This window comes from Podarcis erhardii (assembly GCF_964252035.2).
Source record: "Podarcis erhardii genome assembly, chromosome: 6".
Lineage (NCBI taxonomy): Eukaryota > Metazoa > Chordata > Lepidosauria > Squamata > Lacertidae > Podarcis > Podarcis erhardii.
Window position 1 is genome coordinate 45,728,734 of NC_138510.1, and position 11,580 is coordinate 45,740,313.

The window sequence follows — 11,580 nt, forward strand, 5'->3', positions numbered from 1 at the left end:
GTGTGTGTGTGAGAGAGAGAGGGGGGGGAGATCCAAGAGCAGGGAGGGTGAGAGGATACCATGTGCAGCTCTTGGGGAGAGAGGGAGAACAACACTACCTCCACCAGAGGCATAGAAGGTGGGAGAATGGCAGTAGTGGCAGCATCATGAATTGTGCCTCAACCATATGAGCAATCTGGTTATTGACTTATTTGTCCTACTGAACCATGTACGTGGGATGAACAACACAAAGACAATGTGTCTAACAAGTATCAAAGGTTTATTCCAATAATGAACAAGGACATGTGTCTGATAAATGTTACAAACCTCTAGTCCAGTCTTCTGTTTCTCCCCTCCCTCCTTCACCCATTTAAGTTTGGAAACTGAAAAACCAGGTGGTTTGTTGCTGCTTGGGACAATGACACTCCCAGGGCTTTCGTTCACAGATGGGTGTACACAAAACACAGGCAGAATGGTAAGTCCACTTCCACTTTATCTGTCTGGACGAGCCATTCCTGGTCTGGTTGGCACCATCATGGGTCTGGATGGAGGTCTCATCATAGGTGGCCCTGGCATCATTGGCATATGTCCTCCCATGGGCGGCCTCATTCCTGGAGCTACAGCAAAGTAAATTTAAAGCATAAGAAATGTACTAACCAATTTCTAGTCAAAGGCACCACAATGTCTATTAAAAGTGTCCTGAAAAGACCACCTAGATTTCTAGGAAGAAGCTTCCACGTTTTCAGTATGGAAAGTATGGAAAACTTTCCTAGACTAGTGCTTCTTTGGAAATGTTTTGTCATTTCTTCACTGCAGATCACATTGGTTTAGATCCTAAATTGTTCTTCCATTTACACAGGAGGATGACTTGCTTTCATTCTGTATGCCAATCCCCCATGCCATTCCCAAAGGCCTCCCATCTTCCAGGAGCAGATTTCAAGTGGTACAGGAAAGTCCTGTTCCATGAAATGAAGTTTCCTGGAAGGAAAGTTGATATCCAGTTCCATTGTTTTACCTGTCTATGATAGTGCTATGATAGTACATACTTCAAAAACAAGTTCTAGATTAGATAGCTTCCAAATGCCGATAGTGCCCACAAACACTGATAATGCCTTCAAAGTTCCAGAATTGGACAACATACTTACACAACCAGGTCTTTCAAGGTACCATACATTGCTGTTTTGTACTGCATTATATATTTGGTATTTCATACGAAAGACATTTAGGAGACTCCCTTAACACAGACTAAATTATTTGGGCGTACTTAATGGTCACCATGGGTTAAACCACAGAACCTAGGACTAGCCGATTAGAAAGTCGGCAGTTCGAATCCCCGTGACGGGGTGAGCTCCCGCTGCTCGGTCCCTGCTCCTGCCAACCTAGCAGTTCAAAAGCACGTCAAAGTACAAGTAGATAAATAGGTGGGAAGGTAAACGGCATTTCCGTGCACACTGCTCTGGTTCGCCAGAAGCGGCTTAGTCATGCTGGCCACATGACCCGGAAGCTGTACGCCGGCTCCCTCGGCCAACAAAGCAAGATGAGCGCCGCAACCCCAGAGTCTGTCACGACTGGACCTAATGGCCAGGGGTCCCTTTACCTTTACCTAATGGTCACACGGTAAAGAGCATGCCCAACACTTTGCTTACTGCTAAGAGTGCTTCCTGTTTTACACACTTTTAATGGTGGCAAGGGGTATTAGTAATATTGTTCCAGCACAGCTTGATGAACAATTGCCTGTTTTAGGTGTTGTGGTCAAACCATGATTTGGGGATTGAGAGCACCTTCCTCCCTTGTTTGCTTAACCATGGGATGATGTGACATCTGAATCAGGCAAACAATGGTTAATGCTAACTAGCACAACTTCTGAATCACAGTTTGCAAACCCACTTCAAGCCATGGATCAAAGGCAATTTTCAGTTTGCTAAATGTGGACTTCACAGCGGGCTACGGCATAAGAAAATCAGGAAAGGAAAATGGAATCTGCAAGAGAGTGGAGAAGAGTCTGAGCCTGAAGAGTATTCATCATGGCTAAACCATAATTTTCCTAGTGGAAAGGTTGGGAATTTTGGTGACACTGAAAAAAGCTTTCTTTTGGAATCAGTGAAATGCTTTTTAAGATAAGGTTTTATTCACTCCAGATGTATAGTATGATCTTTTAAATGCATAACAGTCTATGCAACAGCACCACAGAATAATTCCTGGCACCTTCTGATCACTCCAAATTGCACAATGAAACAAAACCAACAAGCATTAGAATTCTGAACAAACTTGTAATCTAACTGTACCATTGAGGGCTAGAGAGGTGGGAGGGAGAAGAATATGGAATGTCTCTTCTCTGTTATTATGCTTTACTTACTGTTTTCATTTTTAGTTTTGTAAAATTATATAAAAAGCCATTTAAAATAATATAAAATATTTTAATAAATCGTAACAAGATTAAATATGCTAAAGTATAAATGTATTTTTAAAATAAAAATAAAAAATGTGACAGAACTAAGTTTAAGAATTATACAGAGAAACATCTCAGCTACCACTTTAATCAGTAAATATCAATATATATTTTTCAGATCTTTATCTATACATAGAAACATCTTAAGGATGGCAGCTCCCAAGATTCCTATGAAACAGGCAAGAACAAATTTTAAATGAATGTTGATTATAATCCAGCAAGAGGTTTATCCCAAGGGGAGAAAAGTGGGTTAACCCAGACACTAGAGAGATGAGAGAACTTCCTAAACAATGAAGGTTTTAGGGAAACTTACAATATATAGGAGCTCAAGCTCTAGTTAAGGACCTATGCACATGCACATACACATGTATCTTCAGAATATAAGGAATTAAAGCAAAAAGGCAAATATTTATGTCATCCAGAACTTACCAGGGCCGACTGGCATCATTCCTGGGGGTGGTGGGCCCATCATTGGCATCATTGGAGGGCCACCCATGTGGGGTGCTGGCATCATACCAGGCCGTGGAGGACCCGCTCAAGTATGAAAACAATGGACAAATGTCAAAATAAGTTTGCACACCAACCTGACATCTCAGAAACACTTGAGGTTTTTGAAGATTGCCAACCATCTTTTTGCATCCCAACTGTCTGCTAGTTCTTCACCATAAGAAGTTAGGAGTTGGTGAAATATCTTATCTATTCACCATTACAACCAGTTGTTGTAATGGTGAAAAGGTACTATTGCAATGAACATCAGCTGTTCATCATCCATAGCTCTTCTTCGGCGATCCCGCCTAGCCGAGTAAGATTGCAATGTTATTCATAATTAATAAATGGCTACTACAGTGGTACATCAGGTTAAGAACATAATTCGTTCTGGAGGTCCGTTCTTAACTATTAAACTATGTTTAATAGGTTATTGTATTTTAGTGTTTTGTTGGAAGCCGCCCAGAGTGGCTGGGGAAACCCAGCCAGATGGGCAGGGTATAAATAATAAATTATTATTATTATTAACCTGAAACTGTTCTTAACTTGAGGTACCACTTTAGCTAATGGGGACTCCTGCTGCTGCCGCGCCCGTGCAATTTCTGTTCTCATCCTGAAGCAAAGTTCTTAACCTGAGGTACTATTTCTGGGTTAGTGGATTCTGTAACCTGAAGGTTCTGTAACCTGAAGCGTCTGTAACCCGAGGTACCACTGTATTCTTTTTAAAGTACAGTGGTACCTCTTGTTGTGGACCGGATCCATTCCAGAGCTCCGGTTGGATCCCGAGGTTTCTGCAACCAGAAGGACTGCTTCTGCGCACTGTCGTGCGGCAAAACCCGGAAATATACTTCCGGGTTTGCCGCTTACGTATCCCAAAGTTTATGTAAGCGGAGGGATACGTAAGCGGAGGTACAACTGTACTATCCAAATAACCACCTAAAGTTTTCCCTGTAACTCATACCAAAGTTTTGCCATGCTAGCCAGAGATAAAACATCAATATTCATACTTACGGATATTAGGTGGTGGTGGTATCATAGCTCCTCCTGGAGGTGGCGCAGAGAATGGAGTAGGTGGAATTTTGCCTTGCTGAAATGCAGCCGCTACATTAATGCAAATAAATAAAAGCCGAACATAATTAGTTACTGAAGTTTTCCTATACATTTCTGATTCTTTTTAGTGACCAAATGCATACTTTCTATGTGGAACTGCCTCAAGTTCTTAGTCATGCAATCTCTTCATTTCTGCAGCTGCCTGGATTTATTCCTTCCAGCCAATTTATCTAATCCCACAAGCAGGAAAGCTTCATCCATTTCAATAAACCATATTTTCAAATAAGTATAAAAGCAAGAGAACATTGACAAACACATTTTCTGTTAAATGTGACTGATGTAAGGGACTTGGTAACATTTACAGTAAATTACCATGCATGTCTCCTCAGAAGTAAAACCCACTGAGTTCAATTGAACTTAATTCCAGGTAAATTTGCTATTTTAAACACACTGACCCAAGTAAACCTCAGTGAGCACATTGGGACATTAAAGTAAGCATGCATAGGATCCTACAGTAAGGCAATGAAGGTGTGCAGATGAAACTGAAGTGCTTTTAAAAGTTTCAAAACTGGGTTCTAAACTGGGGCTATATTCCTATCACTATTTACCTAAGGGTAAGACCCACAGAACTCAATATGACTTACATCTGAGTAAATGTGCATAGGATTGCTCCATAAAACATCGAGATTTATTTACTTAAAGTTGAAAACATTTCTAAACCACCAAACCAAGATTAAGAAAAAGTATCAGTGGTGAAGAGCATGAAACTAACAATAAAACTACGTTTACAAAGAAAAAGTAGAAAAGATACCACAAACCAATAGATCTGCTCAATACATCAAGCAAGTTTGATCTTCCCTCAGGGAAAGCCTGGACAAACAGATGTGTTTTAAGCAGGCATCAAAATGCCAATACTGCAAGTGCCTGCCTGGTGTTTGTTGGAAGCACATTCCAAAGGGCAAAGGCCCTTAGTGGACACAAGATTAAAAACAAGAGCATATGGTACTCCTAAGAGTCTCCCTTAGAAATGTTTGTCAATGTGCTGGACAAAGATACTTAAAGGAACCATTTCCCCAATATTTTAAGAGAAAAATCACCAAATATGGTCCCCTCAGCTCAACAAGATAGATAGATAGATAGATAGATAGATAGATTCTTTAGATAGATAGATTCTTTATTGTCATTACACAAGTGCAACATTGCACAAGTGCAACGAAATTGGATGCCATCCCTTAAAAACAACAAAAGCAAAACAACAACAACAACCAAACAAACCACATTCCAGCCACACCCACACCCACACCCATCAAACTCCCAGGTCACACTATCGAGTTACAGCATTTAAGAAGGCCACAGCTCTTGGGTAGAAACTATTTTTCAGTCTGTTTGTCCTTGACTTGATGTTTCTGTATCTCCTGCCAGAAGGCAGTAGTACAAACAGACTGTATCCCGGGTGAGATACATCCTGCAGGATATTGTTTGCTTTCCTAAGACAACGGGAACCGTACAGTTCTTCCAAAGATGGGAGGGGATGACCAATAATCCTTTGGGCTGTGGTTATGACCTTCTGGAGCACCTTCCTCTTCCTAGCTGTACAACTGGAGAACCAGGCACAAATACAGTATGTAAGAACGCTCTCTATGGAACCTCGGTAGAAGGACACCAGCAGTCTCTCACTCAGATTGTTCTTCTTTAAAAGTCTGAGGAAATAAATTCTCTGCTGGGCCTTCTTCACCAGAGCAGTGGTATTTGCGCTCCAAGTCATGCCCTGATCGATAGTCACTCCCAAAAACCTGAATTCCGCCACCCTCTCCACCCGTTCCCCGTTGATATACAAGGGCTGAATGTCCGCCTTTTTTTTCCTGTAATCCACCACCAATTCCTTGGTCTTAGCCGTATTAAGAGCCAGATTGTTCTCTCCACACCAAGCACAAAGCCGCTCCACCTCGTCCCGATAGGCGGACTCATCCCCTCCTGAAATGAGCCCCACCACCGTAGTGTCATCAGCAAACTTGATGATTTTGTTGCTGGAATAAATGGCTGTACAATCATACGTATAGAGAGTATAGAGCAGGGGACTCAACACACAACCCTGTGGTGAGCCGGTGTTAAGGCTAAGGGCTGTGGACATATGTGACCCTACTCTGACCCTCTGAGAACGTTCTGACAAAAAGTCCAAAACCCAGAGACAGGTGGAGTTGGAGAATCCAATCGCCTCTAGCTTGGACACCAGTCTATGGGGGAGGATAGTGTTAAAAGCAGAGCTAAAATCCACAAACAACAGCCTCACATAACTCCCCGGCTGCTCCAGATGGGACAGAGCAGCATGGAGAGTGGTAGTGATAGCGTCTTCCGTGGATCTACTTGCCCTGTATGCAAACTGGTAGTTGTCAAAAGTTGATGGAAGACAGGAAATAATGTGACGGCGCACCAGTTTCTCAAAACACTTCATGATGATTGGAGTCAGTGCAACTGGTCTGTAGTCGTTCAGACTACTGATTGTGGATTTTTTAGGCAGAGGAACAATAGTTGACGACTTCAGGCAGGGTGGGACAATAGACTGGTGTAAGGACTTGTTGAAGATCTTAGTAAAGACCCTTGCCAGCTGATCCGCACAGCCCTTCAACACCTTTCCCGTGATGCCATCAGGTCCAGCAGCCTTCCTCGGATTCACCATCCTCAATACCTGTCTCACCTCATGCTCCTCTACAGTGAATGAGGGGCCCCTATGGGGTGGTGGCTGTAATACCGGCGTCTCAGGTGGCTCCTTCTCGAAGCGAGCAAAGAAGAAGTTAAGCTCCTCTGCCAGCAAAGGGTCACCGTCGACAGCACCAAGGTTAGGTTTGTAGTTAGTAATATGCTGAATCCCCTGCCACATCTGTCTTGTGTTGTTACTCCTTAAGTTATCCTCAATCCTCTGCCTATAGACCAGTTTTGCCCGTCGAATACCCCTCTTCAAGTTTGCTCTTGCCACACTGTAAAGCTGCACCTCGCCCGACCTAAAAGCCCTGTTCCTTTCCCGCAACAGGCACTGGACCTCTCTATTCATCCAGGGTTTCTGATTGGGGTAAAACCGGATGGATTTATTTACTGTGACAGTGTCTGTGCAATGATTGATATAGCACAGAACTGCCGCCGTGTGCTCCTCCAGGTCTGAGCGATCGAAAATGTCCCAATTGGTTCTCTCAAAACAGTCCTGCAGCTGATGGATAGCACCTTCAGGCCAGATTTTAACAGTCCTTGATATTGTAGGAGCCCGTTTCCTGAGTGGGATATATGCTGGTACCAGGAACAGAGACATATGGTCGGACTGGCCCAAATGTGGCAGCTGTAAAGCCCTATAGCCGTGATTTACATTCGAATAAACTTTGTCCAGTATCTTGTCCCCTCTTGTGGGACATTTCACATGCTGATAGAGCGTTGGGAGCACTGTTTTAAGTTCAACATGATTGAAGTCTCCCGCAATGATGTGCACAGCTTCAGGATGCTTGTCTTGCTGGCTGCTGATAAGGCTCTGCAGGCATCCCAGAGCCAAGTTGGCATTGGCATCTGGTGGCACGTACACACCAGTTAGCATAACAGCTGTAAACTCCCTAGGGAGATAGGCTGGTCTACATTTAACAGCCACATATTCCAAATCCGGTGAACAGTAACTGCCCACGGTCTTAGAATTATTGGACCAGCATTTGTTCAACAAGAAAACAACTGAATAATAGCTTATAATTTTTTGTTGTTGTTAAGGGCTTGAATGTGGTAACATAGGACACAAATTCCACAATTCTTCAACAGGGAATTCTTATAAAAGTCTGCATTCATTACTACATGACACGGCCCTTAAGTCCAGCATTTCTGCAACTTTCCAATAAAGGAGCTGAAGGAGGCAGAGCTTCAACTGCAAACATGTTGTGGAAAAAGGATTGAATTAATTCCCTAGGTAAGTGTAAACTTCAATCAAATAAACAAATGTGTGAAACAGTCATTGCATTGATATGACTTACTTGTTTTGTCAATCAGGCTCTGTGCTTGTTCTTCCATCCATTTTTGATAGTAGTCTTTCACATTTTCTTTATGTTTCCTGCCACTGCAATGGGTTTTCCTCACAGATGGCTGCAAGACATAAAACTTTTGCTCTCCAAGCACCAAACATACCCATGTGTCTAAAATATTGATAAATTTCACCTAACCGTTCCTGTACCAATATAGGAAGAGAACCTTTACATATAGTAGTCTCAAATACAGTAATCATGATTTTATCACAAACTAGTAAACTACCAAGTAGACATGAGAATCTAGTGAGTTTGCTCACTGAGTCATCATCTTTCAGTATTCGTGATGACATAATTTAAAATTGACATTTCTCTTTAGAAAGAAAATTGTCAGGACAACAAGTAAAGGTAAAGGACCCCTGGATGGTTAAGTCCAGTCAAAGGCGACTATGGGGTTGCAGTGCTCATCTTTCTTTCAGGCCAAGGGAGTCAGTGCTTGTCCCCAGACAACTTTCCAGGTCACGTGGTGAGCATTACTAAACTGCTTCTGGCGCAACAGAACACTGTGATGGAAACCAGAGCTCACTGAAATGCCATTTACCTTCCTGCTGCACCGGTACCTATTTGTTTACTTGCACTGGCATGCTTTCGAACTGCTATGTTGGCAAAAGCTGGGACAGAGCAACGGGAGCTCACCCCATCACACTGATTTGAACCGCCAACCTTAAGCAGCAGCACCCGCTTTTACCTACCTCAGGATAACAATGAACAGTCAGCATAGTGATTTTATTAAGGTCATGGTTGGTCACTAAATATTTACCCAAGCAACCATCCTGCAGCCAACCAATAGTCTTCAACTCACATCCATGATATTGAGCTCAGGCATATTTAACTTCTACCCTGACCTGTCTCATTCATTTAATAATTAATCATGTATATAAATTATAATGAAATTAATCATGAATATAAATATTTGAAGCATGGCATAGAAAACTATTGAAGTTCACCACACAATTTCACACTGAGGGTGTTTTTAGAATGACATTCTATCTAGATGAAAGTGATAGGCTTGCATATTAGATTTTATTTAGGAAATGTATTCAGAAGTAATCCTCTGAAGAACTGTTTTAACTTGCATACTGTAACATTGTGAGATGTCCTACTTACAGAGTCATGGGTGAGGTAAGTATCACAGTAATCACAATAAAACCTGGAACGAGAGACAAATATGCACTGGAAGTAGGGTAATGATTGTTTGCTTCTTAAAATATTAGTGTTTTCAAAAGTTTAACATGCTTTTTAGTTAAGACTAGTAATTTAGTTTTGTTGCTTTTACAAGAAGAAGCTATTTCACTATATTTTCCTCAAAAAAACATTCACCTGTTTTATGCAATGGCATCCTTCAGATTTACTTATCTTTATCTATGTGCAAAGATTCTATTTAGTCACTCTCATTGATACAGTGGTACCTCGGGTTAAGAACTCAATTCATTCTGGAGGTCTGTTCTCAACCTGAAACTGAGGTACCACTTTAGCTAATGGAGCCTCCCACTGCCGCTGCGCGATTCCTGTTCTCATCCTGAAGCAAAGTTCTTAACCTGAGGTACTATTTCTGGGTTAGCGGAGTCTATAACCTGAAGCGTTTGTAACCTGAGGTCCCACTGTAATAATATGAATCCCTTCTTTAAAAGAAAGACTGAGAAAAGAAATCAGTGTTGTATGCAGTGCTCTTTGTGTGCAAGTGGAACAGAATTCCACTTGCAATCAGGACCACCATCCTCTCTTCCCCCCTACAGCCCTCCATGCATCTTCAAAATCTGCTCCAGAGGCATGGAGGACCAGATTTTGGATGTGTGCTAGGGTAGCAGAGGCTGTCCTCTTGTAAAAGCAAAAGTCCACTGATGCAATACTGGATTCAGCTCATTCTTTTCTTAAGTGACAGAAGAACAAAGTGACACAGTGACTGTGTCAATCACAGCTAACATCAGAATATGTTAGAACTGTATCAGCCTAGATAGTTCAATTGGTTAGAGCATGGTGCTGACAATGAAAGGTTACAGGTCTGATCCCCTTATGGGACAGCTGAATATTCCTTTATTGCAGGGGGTAGGACTATACGACCCTCGGGGTCCCTTCCAACCCTACAATTCTATGATCCTATTAATAGCTTGTCCCCACATACAGGGCAGCTGAGTCTGTGAGCCACCAAGTATTTTAATTATTCACAATACCTCAAATATTCCCGGCATGGTGCGAAGTCTAAATGGGTTCTTCCCAGAGGGCAGTTTACCAGGAGGCAGAACAAGTTGTCAGCAAAATATGCAGTCAAATCTCATGATCAGTGGGACATAGTTGGAAGTAAGAAGGGTCACAGCTCAGGGGTAGTACCTACTGTTTTGATCCCCATAATCTCCTGGTAGGGCTGGGAAAGCCTCTGAAATATGGAGAGTGGCTACCAGTCAGTACACTGGCAGCAGTAATGAGCTAGATGGACCAATGATCTGAGCGTATATAAGGCAGTTTCTCTATGTTTCTGCGAAGACCTCAGCCTTAAGGCCTCTGCACGCACACAAAAATGGTGTATGTGTGTGTGTGATTTGAATTCACGAATATTTTTGAGGAAGCCCGACCAAGCATTAAAAGCCACAATTATCTTTAGTGAAGCTATTAGGAAGCCCACTTAAAAGAATTACGTACATGTGTACAAACCGGAACCAGCACAGAGAACGTACGCAAACAATATACGTAAATGTATGGGACAAGCCACCTGTTCCCCCCCCCCCAACAGAAAATTGTTCCACTCAGTCTGCACGCACTTTTCACCCTTCCCAGTTCCCACCAGAGCTTTTCATACGAAGGCTCTCCCGTTTACTCACTTGGGCATGTTGCTCGCTAGCGATGCGCTACCGGCCGCGCAAATGTCTAAAGGAAATGGCGCAATTATTATGCGACAACCGTTCCCGGTTTTTTTTTTTTTACCATAGAGATTTTAAAAATCGGACTTCCGGCAAAAAATAAAAAGCGCCCTTGTATTGAGTCTCTATGGTCAATGCAGAACAGAGGCGCTCTAAGCCTTAGGCATTTCTATGGTAACCCGCCCCCCCTCTATATTCCTCGCCTTGGAAATTAAGAGAGCAAAACCATATACATTTCAGGCCGGAAGTGATAATAACCGGTTATTGCTGTGATCATCGTTACCTTTATGAATTGCGCCGTACGAAACACGGGAGATAGATTCCTACCTGAGGGGCTTACAATCTGCAAATCAACAGAGGGGAAGGAAAGGAAAATGGAAGTAGGGTAAAGAGGGATAGATCTTCTTTCAGTTGCGCATTTAGGTTAGTTGTTGTATGAGGTGGGGTTGTGTCAAACGGATTCATCGAAAAGGTTGTTATTTCTTTTTAACAACTGGAAAAGCCCATAACTTTAAGATTTTACATGTATATGATGACTCATTCCCCTCTCCTCATCTGTGTTAATTAGAAATTAATGACAAATTAGAATATCAAATTTTCACCTTTGATAATATTAAGACTGCATCTTTTTTATATTCCTGTTTTTGACCTATCAATGAACCTGTGTATATGGATGGAGACAGACCTGGCTAACAAGAAGCTTTTGTATTTTCAG

At 42.2% G+C, this 11,580-nt stretch overlaps 1 protein-coding gene across 1 annotated transcript; it reads right to left on the minus strand.

Annotated features, from left to right (window-relative positions):
- Positions 1-242: 242 nt before the first annotated feature.
- SNRPC (small nuclear ribonucleoprotein polypeptide C) lies at positions 243-10,940 on the minus strand. Its single transcript, XM_081865436.1, has 6 exons — positions 10,827-10,940; positions 9,118-9,160; positions 7,963-8,071; positions 3,926-4,015; positions 2,858-2,962; positions 243-596 (listed from the first exon to the last, which is right to left on the minus strand). Exons 1-6 carry the CDS (start codon positions 10,832-10,834, stop codon positions 472-474), a joined length of 480 nt encoding a protein of 159 aa, XP_081721562.1. The 5' UTR covers positions 10,835-10,940; the 3' UTR covers positions 243-471.
- Positions 10,941-11,580: the final 640 nt, after the last annotated feature.